Genomic DNA, 21,823 nt, shown 5'->3' on the forward strand with positions numbered 1-21,823 from the left:
TTTACCCAGGGTGACAGCTAAAAAATATATGAGACCAAATTTGAACTCAGGTCTTCCCGGTCTAGTGGTCTGTGTAATATGGCACCACCTAGCTGCCTTCTATTTAATCTGTATTCCTCGTGCTCATCTATATGATGGCCGGGATCCTGGCAGAGACAGGACAGACAAGACATTCTAATGACCCAGGTAAGGTTCTAAAATTATGTACTTTGACACTGGGTTTAAAAAGTTTACTTCCTAAATATAACTGATTTCCCCTCAGATTTTGAACCTCCATTGCAACTCATGGGATTTGGCTTCTTTCACTCATTCATTCATTCATTCACTGTTAGGTGTATCATATTTTCAGGCATTAAAAATGATGCATTGGATCAAAGCATACTATTTTCAATTTTTAAAATTTGTTTTATACTTTATGTTTTTTCTCTCTAATGTTTTTTCTTTTGTTCTTATTCTTCTTTTGAGACATAACTAATATGGAAATATGTTTAACATAGTTTTATATATATATATATATTAATGAATTGGGGCAGCTGGATGGCACATTGAATAGAACACTGGTCCCAGAGTCAAATCCAGCCTTAGACACTTAATAATTACCTAGCTATGTGACCTTGGGCAAGTCACTTAACCCCATTGCCTTAAATTAAAAAAAATATTAATGAATCTACTATAAGCTTCATTAAAGGGTTTCTATCCTTGCCCCAGTCCCCACCTTGACTCTCATTGTGCAACTCCCCTTGACCCTAGCTAGCTCTGACCCTTACCTGGTGGAGGCTGCACTGATTCCAGACAGGCATAGGTGCACCCATTGAAGCAGCAACGTTTGTGTCTTTCACACACCGAATCTGAGCGGCAGCTGGTAACTTCACAAGCCCCTTTGGGTAATGTTTGGGGGGGTGGGGGACAACGTTCATTCCTGGGATGGTGACCACCATGAGAATGGAGAGGGTATTCATAATCCTTGATCCCCCAAACAGAGAGAAAAAGAGACATTCATTCTTAGTAAAATGAAAATAATTGTGTATTCAGAAATAGTTTAAACTTTTTCATACTTATCATTTATGAGGGTATGGACTACTCTACTGCAAATATCTTAATTTAGGCTCTCTTTCCCCTCTCCTTGCCCTAGTCCACTATGATAGATTCCCAACTGATCTTCCTACTCCAGTCTCTTCTTATTTCATGCCAGTTCCACTTAAGAAATCCCCCTAAATCACAAAAGTCTGAATTTTTCATCTTGGCATTCAAGATTTCCTAAAACATGGTTCCGACTTACCTTTCCAGCTTTCTTTCAAATGACTTCCCTCAGGTTTTATTAAAGTCATTATGGACTATGGCAGGTAGGTAAGAATAGACTAAGAATCCCAGAGATGAATTCAAAGCCTGCCTCACATATTAGTTATGTAATCCTGGGAAAGTTAATTTTAATCACTCAGTCTCAATTTCCTCATTTGTAAAGTGGGAGATTAGCAGTACCTATTTCATTAGGATGCTGTGAAGTTCAAATGAGATAATATGGAAAAATATTTTGTAAGCCTTATGATATTATATAAATGGTAGCTATTATTATTATTTCTATTTTCAGTCTCTGGTATCAATCCTGCCTTATCTTGTATCTGCTCACACTCTCATGTCTAAAATGGTTTTTCTGTTTCTCAAGATCTGTTTCTTCTTTTCATTACTCAAGGCAGATGTCACTCTCTCTGCAAAGTCTTGCCTGAGCCTTCCTAAAATGAATGCCATTATTTCCTCATTACATAAATGAGTACTTTGTCTGGTCTCATTCACACTTAGATCCGTACTTATGTGCTCATTAACTCATCATTCTATTTGTACAAATCATCTTGTAATTTAGAGTTAAAAGAAAAATCAAATCAATTTGTGTAATTTCTTCATTTACAGATAGGAAAATCAAGATCTAGAAAGACCAAATGGCTGTTTTGTATGAATATAGTAGGTCTTTCTCAACTATTAAAATATAAACTCCTTCATGAGAGAATCTATCTTGACATCTCTTGTGGACCAGGGTCACATGCACCCCCATTCCTATTGGAGTTTGACACCTTTGTTGTAGACAATAGCTATTTGATGGAGATTTGTGAGTTGATTTTAAAAAAGAAACCTCAATTTATCTTTGGCATTAGGGAAGACTATGTCTTTTATTAGAAAGGAAAAATGGAACCATCATTCCCTCCTCTGCCTCTAAATTTGAGTAGTATGGTGAATAAAATTTTTAATGGATAAAATAAAATAACAGATAAGATTACAGATTTCATCAGTCCAGAGACCTTTGAGCTCAAGAACCTCGACTCTAAATCTAGGATCCTTTGACAAAAACAAGAGACCCATGCAAGAAACTGAATTTGAGAATAGTTGTAGAGCATATAAGGAATTAGGGATCTGGGTATCCCCAGAGCAATGCCCTTTCAGTATACTTCCTTGTTTGATTCATTCATTTGTTGTTTATTTATTTATTGATTGATTGATTTGTTTATCTATTTATTTATTATTCATTCATTCATTCATTCATTCATTTATGTAGGCAATCGGGATTAAATAACTAGCCCAGGGTTATAAAACTTGTAAATGTCTGAGGTAGGTTGGATTTGAACTCAGGTCCTTTTGATTGTTCTATCCATTGAAGCCACCTATCCCCTCTTTTACTTATTTTAAATTTTTCAAACAAAGTCAATACAGAGTCATAAGACAGCAAAACTGAATGAAACTTTTGGAGACTCTCCAGTTTATGGGTTCTAAAACTGAGGTACTCCATTACGTGACTGTGAATATGTATGTATATATTTGCTATATATATTTATATATCTGTTGTAGATAGTAGCTATTCAGTGAAGATTTGTAGGTTGATTAAAAAAATATATATATGTATATATGTATAAAAATATATATATGTTTCCTTTGTAATCCCATACATTTTATTTTATATCTTTGAAATCATTATTTTGAGAAGGGGATCTATTGGTTCCATCAGACTGGCAAGACCATAGTATGCAAAGGTCAAAAAAAGGGACATGTAGACTCCTGATCTAGAGGATACTCAGGCAGCTAAGTGTTTTGTTACTTTTTAAAGTAATGAATTGTGACCTATTTTTCTTTCAATAAAAATCTCTTCCCTCTTCTCTCCTCTGAGGCCTTCCCTCTTATCTCTGGTAATGGGCTGAGAAGTCAGCAGAACTCTCTTGGTTCACATGTGGAAAGGACAGAACAAGGTGTCTGTGTCCTTGACTGTCCTCTGACCCTGGAATCCACTCAAAGATGACTGCAGGAGGTGCCATGAATGGACTCTGGCTTTCTTCCTGGGGAGCCTCCAGGGAACTCTGGTTCCATATTTGCTCCCAAACCTTCACATCTCTCTGAGGAACACAGCACAATGGTTGTCTGAGCTCATTTGGCTTATCGGTTATTAATAGCAAGCAAAATTCTTTCAGAGAATTTCTGAACCTCAGCCACACCAGGAACTCAAAGAAAGTGCCTGATCCCATCATGTTATAAGGAAGAGAAATCTGAAACTCTCTTCCCTCCACTTACCTACCAAGGTTTATTCTAGCTATTTTGTTCCTAAAGGTCAGTCCTTCAATAAACACATATTAATCACTAAGTACTCTGGAGATACAAAAAGAGGCAAAAGATAGTCCCTGTCCTCAAGGAGTTTACAATCTAATGAATGTACCTGGAAGAATTGATTCCTTTGAGGGGGACTGACATTGAAGTTAAATGTAGGGATTTCAGGCACCTCTATCCACCAAGTGAGCAGCTCCTGACTGGTTTTTATCTCTACTTCTGGAAGGGTTGGGTTCCATTGATGACTGTGCCATCTAAAGCGACAAACTCTACCACCTTCCCACTATTCGTAGTCCGTGACTACCTGGCTAAGATACTGGAAGAACTCCAAGAAAAACTCAACAGGGCTGAAGTTTTATCCCCTTTTTATCATCAACTTTGAAAAAACCGAGACAATATGGACATGTTTGAGTTTAGAAGGAACCTTTTGTTCAGGTCCTTCTAGTAGATGAAACTGCTGGAAAGGCCAAGTGATTTACCCAAGGAGTCATAAGTAATAAGAAGAAGAATTAGAATTTGTTCTTCAGAACATACCTAGATTTGAATCCTGCCTCTGGAAGAGTGTGACCTAGAAAAAGTCACTTCTACTTTCCCATTTTATAGATAGGGAAACTGAGGACCAGGATAGTGCAATGGAAAAAGTACCTAAGTTTGAGTTTGGACTGTTACTACCTGAGCAAATTATATAACTTCTCTGAGCCTCAGTTTCCCTATTTTTAAAAGGAAGGAGTCAGAATATATTGCTTTTGATGGTCCTTCTAGCTGTAAGCCCATGATTCTTTAGTCTAGAGGTGAATCCTCTCATCTCTTGGGTCCCTTCAAGTACTAAATATCATGATCCTGCATCCTATCATCTCAGCCCCCAAGCATCGTAAACTTGGGAGATGCATGTATCAATAGGAAGTCCTAAGGGGGAAAGCCTACAGAAAATTAAGCAAGAAGAGGGAAAAAAGTTTTTATTTCCTGAAACTTCAATTAAACTTTTAAGTTAAATCAAATAAATTTTAAATTAAAAAAAATTTTAACTTGTATTTCCTGGGAAAATAAATATCCTGAGGAAAAGTTCATCTGCTACAACCTAGGATGAGATAACTTAAGAGATAAAAGGGACCTGATTTCTTGCTTTGCAAATGGGGAAACTGAGAATCCAAGTAAAGCAATGAATTATCCAAGGTTTGATAAGTAGCAAACAAAAGAATCAGGTTTTACACTCTCATTGTTGGAGTCTATGATAAAGGACTGCTCCCTGTATTTTTTTTTTGCAAGGCAAATGGGGTTAAGTGGCTTGCCCAAGGCCACACAGCTAGGTCATTATTAAGTGTCTGAGACCGGATTTGAACCCAGGTGCTCCCTGTATTTTAAAGGAGGCTTGTGGGACTCTACAATGAGAGGATTAACTGATCCCCTCAGCTTCACCTTTAAAGACAAGGAGCATGTGAGAGGTGGTGCTACTAACAAATCTGGTGGGATGCTCTCAGATCCTTACAGATGCTTCAGGTCACAAGTGAAGGTTTGAGTAGCCCTCGATTTTGTTAATGACTGGAAACAAACTCATAAAACTGGAAGGAAATTTCCATTGAGTTCATAACCTAGGTTTTGCAGGAAATGATTGAGGTCAGCATAAACCCAAGAGAAGGAAAATGACTCCAACAATGAGAGCTTTCCCAACATGAAATAGGCAGCCTCCAGAGGCAATGAGCTCATCACCATTGGAGGTCTTCAGGAAGAAGATGCTTGATATGTTGAGTGAGATTCTGACAAATAACTGGGTGGCACAATGGACAGAATATTCAACTTTACCTCAAGAAGACCTATTTTTTAAAGCCAGCATGAGACACTACCAAACTGGGGAACCCTGAGAAAGTCACTTAATTTTCCTGTTTCTGCCTTTTAAAATAGGTGTAATAATAACACTTTACAACCTAGGTATACTGTAAGACTCAAACTGGTTTACATAATGTAAGGTTCTATGTGAATATTAGTTATTTTTATTTATCAAGGGTCAAATTGGATTAAATGGTTGCTGAGGTCCTTTTTTTAACTTTTTTTTTTTGCAAGCATTGAGGTTGAAGTGACATGCCCAAGGTCCCAGAGCTAGGTTATTATTAAGTGTCTGAGGTTGGATTTGAACTCAGGTCCTCCTGACTCTTATCTACTGCACTATGAGGTCCTTTTCAATTCTGAAATTCTAGGATGCTGTAATTTCCCCATAATCACACAGGCAATGAGGAGAAAATTCATGATTTGAGTTCAGATCTTCTGCTATTATAGTCATTGTTTCCCTATGCCCAAGATGAATTAAACTGAAGTAACTCATTCGAAATCTTTGGCTAAGCAGGGATTGATTCTGGGAACAATTGCTATTCATTTGTTTCAGGCACGATCCCATTTGGAGTTTTTTTGACCAAGTTACAGGAGTGGTTTGCCATTTTCTTCTCCAGCTCATTCGACACATGAGAAAATTGAGGCACTGATGGTTGTCCTTTGTTCTTAAAGAAGACCATGACAAGCACATGGACTGGATTTGAGTCGGGGAGGGGAGGGGCTGTGCAAAATCACCAGCCTCACTTTCTTCTCCAGAGTCATCTGAGCCCAGTGGCCTGATGTGGATCATGATGACTAGAGATGGTCCTGGATGCAAGGCAATGAGGGTTAAGTGACTTGCCCAAGGACACACAACTAGTAAATGTCAAATATCTGAGGCCATATTTGAATTCAGGTCCTCCTGATTCTAGGACAGATGCTCTATCCATCACACCACCTAGCAGTCCAAAAAATCCTGAATCTGGTCTCAGATACTCAATAATGTTTATCCTTCATTTTTGAAGAAGATCATGTCATCACGGAGGTGGTGCCATGACAAGCACATGAATTGGATTTGAATGAGGGGGATGCTGTGCTAAGTCACTGGCCTCACTTTCTCCACCAGAACCACCTGGATCCAGTGACCAGATATGAATCAGGATGACTGGAGATGGTCCTGGATTCGAGGCAGTCAGGGTTAAGTGACTTGTCCAAGGTCACATAGCTAATCTGAGATCAGATTTGAACTCATGAAAATGAGTCTTTCTAACTTCAGACTGAGCACTTTACTGTTTTCCCACTGCTTAGACAATTAGTCATTTATTGCCTGATTGTTAGGTTGTAGTCAGTAATTCTAAGATGTAAGCAGGAGAAACAATTCAATCCTTTTCTCTGTTAGCTCATTTCCTACAGAATTAGTGAAATGGGATTCAAACAAGCTGATCACAATATTATTTGCATGTTAATCTGACAGGTTAAGCTTCCTGCTTTGGAGACAATTGAAGAGTTCCTTCCTAGATGAATCTAGGAGAGAGAGGCTAGCTTTTCTGCTTGATGCATTTTTATCAAGACTCATCATTTGAAAGTTCCAAGTAAATTAAGATTAGAAGTTAAAATAGTTTTTAATTTCCTAAAATGCTGTGTTAGTTTTCTGTGCAAGAACAGCAAAAATGAGCCCATGAATATTATCCATTTGGGACAATCCCTTGTCCTTTAGGGAAAAAAAATCAAATTTGTCTTCTCTGACTTGATGGCACAGATGAGGTAAGCATCTGAAAAATTAAAATCTCCACCAGTGATTTACTATAATAACAAATGGTTATGAAAGACCAAGAACTACTGCAGTCCAGGGAGACATGATGAAAGGTTTGAGTATTTCTTGCTATTTCATGTCCTGTGAGATTATGTTCTAGTAATAGATTTTTTTCCTATTTTTTTATCTTAACAGTATTTTTCAAAAATATGTAGAGATAGTTTTCAACATTGGTTTTTGTTGGGGCGACTAGGTGGCATGGGGTGGCTAGGTGGCGTAGTGGATAAAGCACCAGCCTTGGAGTCAGGACTACCTGGGTTCAAATCCGAACTCAGACATTTAATTACCTAGCTGTGTGGCCTTGGGCAAGCCACTTAACCCTGTTTACCTTGCAAAAACCTAAAAAAAAAAAACATTGGTTTTTGTGAAATTTTTCTTCCTCCCTTCATTTCCTCCACCTAACTTCCATTGGCCTAAAGACTAATCACTCGAATCTTCTGTGGTTTCAAAAGGTTTCACACCACATGCTCTCATGTCATCCTCCAGTCTTCTGAGGTTGTGTAGGACAGGACCTAATATATCCATTTCACAAGTGGGAAAACTGAGTCTAAGAAAGATTAAATGACATTTTTCAGATCGGGCAACTCTTAATTGGTGAAGGCAACACACAGGATTAGGTCTGACTACTCTGCCTGTGCATTTTCTATTATTCACTGTCTTCAAACGAATAAATGAATTTTTGCTTCTGAAGACTAAACAGATTATTACAGATGGAAGGACCTTTCAAACTTGGAATGTTAAAGCTGGAAGGGGTCTGAAAACATAGAATTCGGAACTGGAAAGAATCTTAGAATATTGAAAAGATCTTTCAAATTCAGAAAGTCAGAGCTGAACAAAGAATGTCAGAAATGAAGAGAATCCTTACATTAGAGATCTGGATCTGGAGTCAGTTTAAATCTGTCCTCAGACACTCAGCAGCTGTGTGGCCCTGGGCAAGTCACATAACCTTTGTCTTACTTAGTTCTTCAACTATAAAAAAAGGAATAATAATAGTACCTCCCATCCAGGGTGGTTGTGAGGATCAAATAAGATAACTTGTAAAATTCTTAGCATAGAGTCTGGCACATAATAGGAAATTAAGAAATGCTTATTTCTTTCCTCCTTCTTTTCTTCTTTCCTTTTCTCCTTTCTTCACTCTCTTCTTTCTTCATTCCCTTCCTTCCTCCCTTTTTATACTTTCCTTTTCTTTCCTTCTCCCCCTCCCTTTTCCCCTTCCTTCCTTTCTCCCTCCCTCTCATGACTTTCTTCCTCCCTGCCATACTTTATTCCTTCCTCCCATTTCTTACCTTTTTTCCTCTCTTCTCTTTTCCTTTCCTTCCTTCCTTTTTTCCTTCTATCAATAAATGAAAATTTTAGAAAGGTCCTAAAAGTAGGTGAATGGAACAGAACATCCTCAGGCAGAAAGTTGAAAGCACATTGTACCCTATGATGGTAGCAACCACAACATAGAAACTCAGAATTCTTATAGGATTCTAGGTCTTGAAAGGGAACTTAAGTAATTACCTCTTCCAACTTCCTTTTTTGATGTATCAGCATGGCTTAAAATTGTTGCTTGATGGACCAGGTTCCTAAATCTATGTAATCTCCAGATAACTTCACCTCAGGAAACTTATGGAGAGGGTGTCATAAATTCATATGGGTAATTGAATATAATTTTAGTGATAGTAGAAAGATAAGTTTTATAAATGTGATTTAGTGATTTTATAAATTCAAAGGATGGAACTGAGCATAATCCAGAATTTCTGACTCCTAATCTAGCACTTTCCACTCTACCACATCTTTCTAATGTATGACTTGGAAACTGTGCTCCTAATTGACTTCATTATATAGTTGTAACATCCCTTTTGGAATATTCCCTGCACTCTAGGGTTGAATCTCCAAAGAGAGATTTTTATCTTGGTGAGTTCTAGGAATAACCTTATGGGTGACCACTCCTATTCCTGTAGTTCATGAGCCTCCAGCAGTGCTTTTCCCATTAGCAATTACCCAGTAGGATTAATTAGTTTTGTTTTGTTTTGTTTTTTAGGTTTTTACAAGGCAAGTGGGGTTAAGTGGCTTGTCCAAGGCCACACAGCTAGGTAATTATTAAGTGTCTGAGACCGGATTTGAACTCAGGTACTCCTGACTCCAGGGCTGGTGCTTTATCCACTGCCACCTAGCCGCCCCGGCTTAATTAGTTCTTAACTAAAGCATTGACTCAAGGGGAATGATAAAAAAAAAAATGCCCTTTCCCTAACCTGGGCTATACTCTAAGATAAATATATGTCTGTGGAAAAAATGGACACAAATTTAAAGGAAGGAGAGATGTTGGTCAAAATAATTCATGACTCAATATTGCAGAGCTTGGTCTGCTTCCAGAAGTTTCACATAGCTCCCCTAGGGTACACCAGTTCTACTGGGTAGGTCATACAGCTGTTGCTTTCAGGGGCTATCCTTTTCTTAAATGCAAAGCTATCTCTCCACTTTGCTGTAAGGGTTCCCACTCTTTGAAATCTACCTTGTCCCTTGGGTGATTCTCTGTATTTATATTAGTCCTCAGTATGTGTCTCTGCTCCCAGGTAGATGCATTATTTGTGATGTTATTCTGATGACACAATCAATGTGGGGAGCAGAAAGGGAAGGAGAGGAAGGGTTTCCTCTACAAAGCCCCCAAATCAAAACTCTTCAAGGGTGAAATGATTGGTTTCTTTCTTATATCTGGTCAAAGGGTATGACACATGTCCTGAATGATGTCAATTGCCTTTATCCAATGACCGAGTTTCTAGAATCCTCTCAAGATGATAAAGGAATTTATTCACACATTGTTTTGAGACTATAGAAAACTTTCTATTTAATATTTCCTTTGCATGTTATGATTATATTCCAGGATTTCTATGATCTCATCAATGGGATAAGGTTTCGCCAGATTACAATCCATCATACCTACCTATCCTGCAGGGTGACCACAGGCATCCAGGTGACCTGGTGGTCAGAGTACAGGGCTTGGAAGAAAAAATCTGTGCTCAAATCCAGCCTCAGTTTATTAGATTTGTGATCCTGGGTAAGTCACTTAGCCTGTGTTTGCCTCAGTTCTTCTCAACCTATAAAATGGGGATAATTGTACCTATTTCATAGGGTTGTTGTTGTAAGGTTGATTTGAAGCTCTATTTGTAAACTGCTTAACACTACCAGATACAAAACTGTTACTGTATAAATCAGGGACAGGGAACATCTGACCCACTGGCCATATTGGTCTGGTGCTGCCAAGGCAACCGCAGATAGGATTTGAAATTCAATAAATCTGGGGAGGCTAGGTGGTACAGTGGATAGAGGACCAGACCTGGAGTCAGAAGGACCTGAGTTCAAATCCAGCCTCAGACATTTAATAATTACCTAGCTTGTGTGACCTTGGGCAAGTCACTTAACCCCATTGTCTTGAAAAAAACACACAAAAAAAGAAATTCAATAAATCTGAGAGCTTTTTAGGGATCAAATAATAAAACGTGTGACCAAATATAGCCTATGAATGATGTTATAAATATCCAATGGCCCTTAGCAGAAAAAAAAGGATCCCCATCCCTGATATAAATGCTTATTCCCTTTTCTTCTCCCTCCTAGTTCTCTTCCCCCTGTACAACTCTCATTCATATCTTTCTTCCATAGTTGAAGCCTTCTTCCTTCTATAACTAAGTATATAAAGTTTTCCTCTGATTTTTATTTCTCTCAAAAATCTCATTTTCTCTTTTTGTACCTTATATTAGGTTTTAGAAGTAAATGAAGTCCTATAAGGACCTAATCTTAAATTCACCCTTCCCTATATATCTCAGGTTTAATTCAACAAAAATTCTGTGTAAGGAATATGAAATTGGGCAAAAGGTATAAAATCTAAATTCCACATGGAACTAACAGTTTGAGTAAAATGGAATGCTATTAAGGGATAACTCAATGACACAGTTTTAAAATGTAAAAAATCTATATTTTACTTATTTCCACTTAAATATTTCCTAATTACATTTTAATCTGGTTAAAACAAATTTAGGAGTGCTGCAGGTGCATATGGCCATGTTTAACATCTTTGCCAAATCTAAGAAAAAGCCACTCTAAACTGCCTCGTCTTATATGTGGATATGTTGCTGTTGTGTTTTCTTCCTCAAAGGAACCATGATTCTTCATTGTAGGGCTAAGAAATCATAAGTTTTATTCTCTAGTTTGCTTAGAGTATTTCTTTTTCTTTTTTTAGTTTTTTTTTTGTGTTTTTTTTTTTTGCAAAGCAAATGGGGTTAAGTGGCTTGCCCAAGACCACACAGCTAGGTAATTATTAAATATCTGAGGTCGGATTTGAACTCAGGTACTCCTGACTCCAGGGCAGATGCTCTATCCACTGTGCCACCTAGCTGCCCCAGAATATTTCTTAAGGTATAAATAGCTTATATGACCATTTGCGATGGAGATGTCTCTAAATTTAAACACCTCACATTTATTTTGTGTCACTGCATAAAAGGGGGTTAACAAATGTTTATTGATTATTGACTAGCTGTATAATCATAAGCAACCTCTCTGGACCTCAATTTACACATCCACAAAATGAAGATAAGAATTCAAGTACCATCAAGGCTGTTAGGAAGTAAGTGTTCCATAAATATGACTTTTTGTTCTGTCTAACCTGTTTATTATTTAGAGGAGGAGATTAAATACCAAAAAACAAAAATGATTTTCCCAAGGTCATACACAGTGGCGTATGCAAAGCAAGGACTAAAACCCAGATCTGATTCTTTTCTCAATGGATCTTTATGACAGAGTTTCTTCCAAGATATACCAGGATGCCCTGACAGGTGGACTGTATATCATTACTTTAAAACACATCTAACAGACACATCTCAGATAAAATGAAATGCATCTAAAATTGCATGCATCTAAAAATCCACTATTCAAACCAGACAGATAAGATCCTTTATAAAAATACATTCCAATGAGCAGAGAAAAAAAGATACACATCAACTACAAATTGAAATTTGTGTTTGTTGTGCAATCATTTTTAGCTGTTCAACTCTGTATGACCCTTTTAGGGGTTTTCTTGACAAAGATACTGGAGTAGTTTGCCATTTCCTTTTCTAGTTCATTTTACAGATGAAGAAACTGAGGCAAACAGAATTAAGTGACTTGCCCAATGACAACCAGCTAGTAAATGTCTGAGGCTAAATTTGAAATTTTGAACTCAGGAAAAGAATCTTCCAGACTGTTCTTTCCACTGCATCACCTAAAATTATAATTTGCAATACAGTAAATGAAAATAATACTGAACCAAACTAACTGGGGTATAATCTTGGACCTGAGGAAGAAAAGAAGAATATTCTTCTTCTCCCTTTCATTAGTGAGGTAGAGGAACACGGATGGGAAATGTTAGAAGCCCAATCACTGAAGTAGTAACCATTGTTCTTTGTTAAAAGGTTACCGTTTTTCCCTTTCCAAGAAAAAAGCTAATTGAATATATTATTAAGTAGGTGGATATGTCAAGAAATGATTGCTATGCAAATAAAGGAACCAATAATTTTTAAAAGAAAGAGATAAAATTCAATCTGAACATTTAGTCTCAACATTTAATTTCACGTACTTGCATTCCATTTCCCATCTCTGTAAATTTTGTACTGACTCTCTTGAGTTTGGAATTTTCCCCTTTCAGAGGCTCTAGCTCCTTAACACTCAGCTCAAGTATCACCTGCTCCACTGAGCCCTTTCTGATCTTCTAACTGCCAATGACATTTTTCCAAAAATTGATTTTGATTATATATAAATATATTTAATGGGGATTAAACAGGACAAGTACAACATTCCTCTTTCTACTGACGACATGTTCTGTCATGACTTAGTGCTGGCAACATCTGTGCTTTGAAATATAGAAACATCCTTTTAGTGACTGTTGAGCAGGAAGAACCAATGATTCACTGGACCTTTAAAAAGGGGGATGACTATGCCTTTGTCCCTCTCTTCTTTCAACTCCCTAGGTGGTGTCATGTAACACTGAGACTTCCTCCAAGGGGTAGGGGCAGGGTAGGGTTGACCCTTCTCCATTTCAGCAAGAAATGTCAAACACATCACAACTAGAATATGTCTCGTCCAGGTGAACCTGAGCCAGTTATTTGAGGCTGCCCCTTTTCATTTTGATCTCAAGTGGATGAGAATGGATTTCAATTTGAATGTGTCTGGGCTTGAAGGGCAACTTATGAATTTGAAAGGTTCAGAGGTCTTTGATCCTTCAAGTGGAGATGACTGGTAGCAGGGGACATCCCTGGCAGAGAAAGTTCCTGCATCAGAAAAGAGACCACCAGCAGGAGGAGGAGTTCAAGATCTGACTTGATGGTTCAAGGACATAAAAGCTGAGGTAGACAGCACAGAACCGAGGTGAAATGGGAAATATCTATACCGTGGTCTTACAGATTGCTTCCTAGTCTGATGTTTATGACTGAAACTCCTGGAAGATTTTAACAGAAATTAGATATTAAGCTTAAGTCTTATGGCTGTTATAGGTAAGACTTTAGCATCTTTGAGCATCCCTTTCATATAGATAGGAAATAAATTTACCATACCTGTGAGTATCTTTCTATTCTCCTTTTGGGAGACCCTATTAGTCTTCCCTGGGATACCACTGTGGAGGTGCCAATGAGCATAATAAGAATATGAGAAAACAGTCTATTCTTCTCATTAGAGTCAGGTTCTCCAAACTTTGCATATGGAGAAAGGACCATTAGCAGAAAGGGAATAGGTTTGGTGCCTCAGTTCCTTGGGCCTACTACTTGTTATTAGAATTAGACCTATATAGGTCATCCCCTCAAATGGAATGTAAGCTTTCTGAAACCAAAGACTATTTTCCTTTTTGATTTGTGCTTGCAGCACCTACCTTAATAAGGGCCTGTTGATTGACCAATAGAGCTCAAAGGAATCTTAGAAATCATTTAGTCCAGGGGGGTCTTAACTATTTTGTGACCTGGAACCCTGTGGTGGCCTGGTAAAGTCTATGAATCCCATGTTAGAATCAAATTTTTAAATGCATTACAAAAAATACATAGAATTATAAAATATTTAAAAGAAAAAATTCATGAATCTCAACATTGAGGATCCATGTCATTTTTTCAAAGGAGAAGCCTGTGGCACAGATGGGGAAATGATTTGCCCAACATCACACATCTAATGCCAAAGTCCAAGATTCAAATCCAGGTCCTCTGAATTCCAAATCCAGGATTTCTCTCACCAGCTCACACTGCCTCTTGAGTCTTCAATTTACATACCTGCCTTGGAATAGCTAGATGGTACAGGAGGACCTGAGTTCAAATCCAGCCTCAGACACTTAATAATTACTTAACTGTGTGACCTTGGGCAAGTCACTTAACCCCATTGCCTTGCAAAAAAAAAGAAAAGAAAAAGAAGACCTTGCCTTGCAAGTTTATTTTCAAAATGCCTTATGAGAATGAGTATTGTATGTCCTTGATCTGGATTTCCTAGCCTTAAACTCTGGGCTCAGGTTTACTCAGAGTTTGTAGGGGCAACTAGGTGGTGCTGTGGATAGAGCATCGGCCCTGGAGTCAGGAAGACCTGAGTTCAAATTTAATCTTAGACACTTAATAATTACCTAGCTGTGTGGCCTTGGGCAAGCCACTTAACCCCATTGCCTTGCAAAAACCTAAAAAGAAAAAAAAAAGTTGTGCTCAGAGTTTGTAACCTTCTGGATATTTTTCATTGGTTGGAGGCCTTGAGGCTTGGGGAAGGACCAATCTCAAACTCCAAGGAGACTCCCAAAGGGAGTTCTTTCTAGAGGTATTCAGGAAATCATAAAGGGGAGAAAGAGTTCAGTTAGGGAAGGACTTATTCAGTTACTTAACTCTTCTCTCTCTCTCTCTCTCTCTCTCTCTCTCTCTCTCTCTCTCTCTCTCTCTCTCTCTCTTAGCCACAGTTACTTAACTCTTAAGGCAAGTAAAGAGGCCACATTTGGATGAAACCATAGGAAATGATGACCTGCTGCACCCAGCCTCTTCACCTCCCCCGTAGGAGGCCCTTGACCTTCTTTGGAAGATCATAACAGATTTAACAACCCATCTAATAAAAACATAACCCAAGAGAATTTTTCTTGATTGAGAAAGCAAACCCCTTTTTTTCCTTCTAATATTATTTACTTTCCCTCTGGAATTCAGACGTCAACGCCTGAATACTTTTCTCCAAAGAACAAAAGTCTCACCAGTCAGAACAAATTCACAGACACTTCTTCCCAATACTCACTACTATGTTATTTTCCCAAGACAAGGATTTATCAGAGGGCTGATCTGGGTTGGAGCCCACACAGGGAGAAATAATGTACTCACAACTGTGAAAGACTAGAAATCAGGAGAATTTGTTCTAGCCCAACATCTCCCCTCTCCCTCCCCTCCCCGCTGCTGTGTGACCTTGAGTGAATCATTTCCCTTCTCTGGGACTTCCTCAGTTTACTCATTTGCAAAGTGAAGAGGGTGAGCTAAGACCCTATCTAGTTCTAATAGGCTATGATTGTGTGACTGTTCTCATTCTCCTGTTCCCACCCCAGATTGCCCTCCTGATTCTCCAGACCTCCTCTGTGATGCCATAGAAATCTCTTCAACCCAGACTTTTCCTACCCCTTCAATCCCTTTCTCTGATTGGCTGCTTCCTTCCAGATCTTCCATAGTAAGGAGGATTGCCTTGGCCAACCAGTCCTTCATTTTTCATCTGTTCCTTCACATTATCTTATCTTGGCAAATCATTTGAGTACCTTGCTTCCCCTTTGCAGTTTCCTTTTATTTTCCATTTATTTGTACTTTGATTTATATTCTCAGCACTCAGCACAGTGCTTGAGAAAATAATGCAATTAATAAATGCTTATTGATGAGTTGATGGTATGAGTATGGGAGACAACATTGTAGTAAGATTCAATGTACACAGGGACAGCTAGGTGGTGTGGTGAATAGGTTTTTGCAAGGCAAATGGGGTTAAGTGACTTGCCCAAGGGCCACACAGCTAGGCAATTATTCAATGTCTGAGGCTGGATTTGAACTCAGGTCCTCCTGACTCCAGGGCGGGTGCTTTATCCACTATGCCACCTAGCCACCCCTGGTGGTGTAGTGAATAGAGTACCAGCCCTGGAGTCAGGAGGACCTGAGTTCAAATCCAGCCTCTGACATTGAATAATTGCTTAGCTGTGTGGCCTTGGGCAAGTCACTTAACCCCACAGACTTGCCAAAAAAACTAAAAAAAAAGACTCAATGTACATATTACACAAATGATAGTATTATGCATTGGAAGAGATTTTAGAAGTCATCTCATTCAAAGCTCTTTATTTTACAAATGAGAAGACTCAGTCATAGAGTAAGTAATTTTCCCATTCATAGAACAGACTTGAACCCAGACCCTAGGACTCAGCAACATGTTGACATCTACCATACTTTAGCTAGAATTTAAAGTAATGAGTTTCAATCATGTGACATTTGTTTATGAATAACTTTAACAAAGAGCTTTTTTGATTGTTTTCTCACAACTCTGTGGGGTAGAATCATAGATCTAGAATAATATAATCACATATATAATTTCTATATGATAATTACTGATATTATAGTAATAATTAAAATGTATGTAGGACCTATATATATTTAAAATATATAATAATTATTTTTTCTTATAATAATAAAGGTATTTATAAAGAACTTAAATATTTTATTTAAAATTATAATTATAATAATTATTATAACAATAACAGATAGTATTTATACAGGGGTCATATATTATATTATTTAGTATCTAGTATTTCTCATATATTATATATTCAATTCCTATTTATAATTCTATTTAATTATAATTATCTTTATTATAACAATAACATTCAGTATTTGTATATAAAGTTTACAAAGCATTGTACACATTAATTTATTTGATATTCATGGTCACCCTGTGCTTGAGATGCTACTGTTATTTCCATTTTAATATAAGGAAACAGTTAATAAATATCCAGGCAGGATTTGAACTCAGGACTTCTGGACTGCGGGTCCACTTCCATTGTTAAAACTCTTAGAGATGTGCTGGTCCAAGTTTTTCATTTAACAGGCTAAAAGTTGGAGCCACCCAGCTGGTAAGTAGCAGAATTAGGATTTGAATCCAGGCCTGAGTCTCAAGATCTAGTGATCCTTTCCTCAATACCACAGAGGTTCTTTTCATAAAGTCCAATGATTCTGTGTTCACTGTTCTGAGTGAACAAATTACATTAGGAAAAAGGATTTCAGTTTTGATTTAAGCCTTACTTATAATCAAATTTGGTCGTTGTTCACTTGTTTTTCAGTCATGTCTGACTCTTTGGGACCTCATTTGAGGTTTTCTTGGATCATTTTACAGATTTTCTTTTCTAGCTCATTTTACAGATAAAGAAACCGAGGGAATGGTAGTTAAATGACTTGCCCAAGGACACACAGCTAGTAAAATCTGAATCTGAATTTGAATTCAGGTCTTTCTGACTCCAAGCCCAGTCAGAGCCCTCTCTACTGTGCTACCTAGATTTCTTGAAAACTGAACATTTTCCCCTTAGATAGTCTAGGGTTCCCTTTAGTCTAACAAAGACGGTACCAAGAAAATTATAGAGCTATCAGTCCTCTCTTTGGTCCCTCCCAATTTTACTTCCATTTTAAAAATGAGGAAACTGAACTCAAGGAGAGAAAGGGAAAGATATCTTGTCTTTCCCTCCTAACCGTTCACTTCAGGGCTTACCTGTTGTTACTTAGAACACTATGTAAGAAGTTAAGTTTAGGCCTAGAAATCTCTAATCACTCCACTCCATTGAAGATGCTTGAAGAACTGGACCTTGTCTACGTTACAGAGACATACACTACATGAAGAGTCCCGAGAAATCCTGGGAGGCTTTGAAAATAGTAGCTTTGCTTCCCTGAGCCAGCCACCTCCACAGAAAGTGATCCAACCATTTATAAACATGCGGCTTCCTGCTTCATTCAAAGACACCCTCAAGTATTTGGTTTACATTGTAATCCGAAGAGGCCAAATATGAAGATGTCGGCCTTCGGGAGCTCAGGGAGGAGGCAGAGAACACACCCGAGCTTTTCTTCCTGTCCCCTGGTGGGTCCCCCTTTTGTGGTCCTGGGCTGGGCTGGAACCTGAGTAACATGAAAGTAAAAACTTGGAGATTTTGAGGAAATTAACTGGCATGGGAATGTGGACGGTCCTGCCAAATTCACTAATATGGAGCATCACAGCCTTCTGCTGAGGCAGGGGAACTGGGAGGCCTGCTGCCAAGTTCTCACAAGTTTGGGTAAGACAAAACACTTAATTTCAATATACTTTGGTCCTTCAGAGAGTGAATTCAAGCTCCTAAGGCAGCAAGGACCAGGGAGTGGGTCCAGTCACTCTCAAAAATCATCTGCAATTGTGATTACATCATCCTCTCGGAGACTGGACTAGTGAATCCAGAAATCCAGAGCAAACTCTCTTTATTTCTCTTTTCCTTCCCTCCTTCATCCTTTTCTGTCTTTTCTCTCCCTCTCTCATATTTCTTTTCCTTTCTTCTTTGTTCTTCTTTTCTCTTTCCTTCCTGCCTTTATTTTTTTCTTTTTTCTTTCTTCTTTTCTTCCTTTCTCTTTCTCACTTCTCTTCCTTCCCTTTCTCCTTCCCTATCTCCTTTACTTCCTTAGAGGTCAACTGTTTTACACAGGAACAAACTGAGGACTGGGAAAGAGAAGTGACTGATGTCAAGTCCCAGAGCTAGTAAATGGTGGAGACTAAACCAGAATCTAGGTATATGAGTTCCTGATTTAGTGGGGTTTTTTTTTCCTTTCTGGCATATCTATTAATTAATTTGGGTCACAAGTTTTACATTAGTCATCATTTACAAATGTTATCTCCTTTCTTTTGGATTTCTCTGCCTTCTTTCAATGGAGATAATAAAATCTGTTCCATTGGGGATATGTTGGAGATATCATTGGATGATACATGAGAAAGCCCTTGGAATTCTTAGGAATAAAGGACTCTATATAAATCATAGAGATAAATCTTCTTATCTGAGAGAAAGAGGAAAGGACACAGAGGAGACTGAGATTAGAGAACTGATTCTCCACTCCAATCACAATGGCTTCCACATTGCTTTCCCAAATTTTTTCCTTTGAACCTTTCCATTTTTGAGGGATGTTCTCTCCTCTTCTCTTATCACCCATTCTTCAAAGTGCCTCAGGTGCCACTCCCTGACCACAATGTCTTTCTCCTCTCTTAATTTGCTTTCTAACCCCCTCATTTGGCACAGATTGCCCACTATCTTGTACTGAAAGTCTTTTTTCTGTCTAATGGGTTTCATTTCTCTTATAAAATTACAAGATTCTCTAAGGCATTCGAGGAATCGGATATATGTCTATAAACCCACAACACCTGGAAGAAATGCTTTTCACATTGTAGAACTCAGAAATGTTAGTTGATTCTTTGGGTAAGACAAAGCACTTAGTTTTAATACACTTTGGTCCTTCAGAGAAATGGCCTTATTCTTGAACTTCTTAGTCTGAAAATTAGATATATTAGATACATTTTCTCTTTTACATATTTACTTTAATTCCTTCTTCTTGACCTAGTTAGCTTTCACATCACACTTTTGCCACACTTTCCTTCATTCATATATTCATATATGTGTACATACATACAGACATGCTTGTGTGCATATGCAAATAACATATGCATATCAGTTAATATCAACTTTTGGCTCAGAAACTCTTCAGGACAGTTAGGTAGGGGTCATGGTGGTGGATAAAATATCAGTCTTGGAATTAGGAATACGCATTTCCTGAGTTCAATCAAGCTTTGTAACCCTGGGCAAATGACTTAACTCTCTTTACCTCAGTTTCCTCATCTGTAAAAGTGAGGTGGAAAAGGAAATGGCAAACCACTCCAAGATCTCTACCAAGAAAACCTCAAATGGGGTCATAAAGAATCAGAGACAACTGAAAATGACTGAACAATTGCTTACTAAGTCAATCTCAAACTCCTCCACTGAGTTTTCATACCATTCTACCCTACCCTTCCAGCTTAATCTCATATTACTTCTTTCTATAAAATCTATGCACCATTCAATCCAGAATATTCCCTACCCCCAAAAAAATTCCCCCTTCCCAACAAAAGCTTTGGCTCACATCATCCGCTATCCCTGAAATACCTTCTCTTCCCTTTGCTTACTGAAGTTTCATCCATTATTTTTAGATCATTTAGTCTTATCCCTCATTTTATAAAGGAGAAAACTGAAGAGTCAGCGAGGTTCCTCAAACACATAGGTCTCAATAGCAGTTGTGATTTGAATCCAGGTCTTTAGATTCCACAACCATTATCTTTTCCACTGAAGTCCATCTCAAATGCTACTTTCTCCGGGAAGATTTTCTGGATTTTAACAGCCATGTGAACTGAATCTCACAGTCTTTTTTTTTTAATTCATCTCTCCAATGCGCTTTTGTGTAATGTGGTATAGCATAACTGTCCCTACAATCTTATCCCCATGTCTTTTTATTTAATCACTTAGTCAACACTCTTAAATTTAATCCTGATTTTCAATATTTTCTCCATCACTTCTTAGACAATCAACAAAGCAATACATCAAGCCCTGGTTTGCAACTTAGTGTTTCCCAGATGTAAGTGTTCACACTCAGAATTTAAGCATGGACTTTCCAGAGGTTCTGTCACTGGCTCCAGGCCCTGATCATCTTCCCTTTTCCAGCTTTAGGAACGTTCACATGTCCAGGCCAGTTGGCCCAGAGCCGGGTAGCCCATCCTCCCTCAGCCAGGTACTTACTTGGGATTTCTCAGGCATTTTCAGGTGCACGGCTCTTTTCCATAACCCTCTGGCAGAGCCCGTATCTAATAGCAACAAGAAGAGGCAAAGCGTCTGGGGGAAGAAGATCCCCCAGGTCCGGGCTTGTCTTCCTTGACCGTAACTTCCAGGGTCCATTTTCCTCAGAGGCAATGCAGAAAGCAAAGCCCAAGTTGGGAAGGGACCAGAGAGGAGGGAGGCAGCCTGGACTGGGGTGGGCGGGGTGCAGCCTGGGGAGGAGCGGCTCCCACCCACAGCTCAGTTTGGGGGGGGGGGGTCCAGGCGCTGGGGGACTTTCTCTGCTCCCCTTGGATTGAGGGGGGCAGTCCTTGGATCCCGAGCTCTCCCCGAACACGTGTGTCTCCCTCAGGGCTAGCCGGGGAGCTTATTTTTAGTCTTCCTCCACATCTGGCACGCCAGGGAGCTACGTTCCAAGCTGTCCAGCGTCGGATCAGACGACAGCTGCAGAGGAGGGGGGCTGGGGTGCAGTGGGGGTAAAGGCTCGCTTGCCGACAGCCCAGGGCAGGGCCGCCGCTAATAAGCGGGCTTCCCAGGCTCGCTGAGATAATCAGCACTTCCCCTTGGACATTCCGTCCCCTCCCAGGAGTGCGCTGCTCACTGACTTTGTGTGGAGGGGGAGCCGTCACTTCCACAAAATATGAAACCATAGCTATTCATTCAACTGTGCTGATGAAAGCAAGTTGGGCTTTGCAATCAGAAAACTCCTTCAATAAAGGAAAAAGCGAAAAAGGAGAAAGAAACCACCCTTATTCCTGACGATATGGATTCATAAGTTCCATGGTTCCTAGGTT

The 21,823-nt window shown here is 38.8% G+C and overlaps 1 protein-coding gene across 2 annotated transcripts in view; it reads right to left on the bottom strand.

Moving 5' to 3' along the window:
- WFDC1 (WAP four-disulfide core domain 1) overlaps positions 1-21,475 on the bottom strand; it is a 44,219-nt gene extending 22,744 nt beyond the window's left edge. Inside the window, exons 1-2 of one of the 2 annotated variants that reach the window (XM_074201965.1) lie at positions 20,994-21,475; positions 768-963 (exon numbers count right to left, since the gene is read on the bottom strand). In XM_074201965.1, the coding sequence (XP_074058066.1) occupies positions 768-963; positions 20,994-21,149 (352 nt within the window). In that variant the 5' untranslated portion in view covers positions 21,150-21,475. The remainder of the gene's footprint in view (positions 1-767; positions 964-20,993) is intronic. The other variant, XM_074201963.1, reaches the window with a different exon arrangement.
- Between the last annotated feature and the right edge of the window lie 348 nt (positions 21,476-21,823).

The sequence above is a fragment of the Macrotis lagotis genome, chromosome 1, assembly GCF_037893015.1.
Source record: "Macrotis lagotis isolate mMagLag1 chromosome 1, bilby.v1.9.chrom.fasta, whole genome shotgun sequence".
Classification (NCBI taxonomy): domain Eukaryota; kingdom Metazoa; phylum Chordata; class Mammalia; order Peramelemorphia; family Peramelidae; genus Macrotis; species Macrotis lagotis.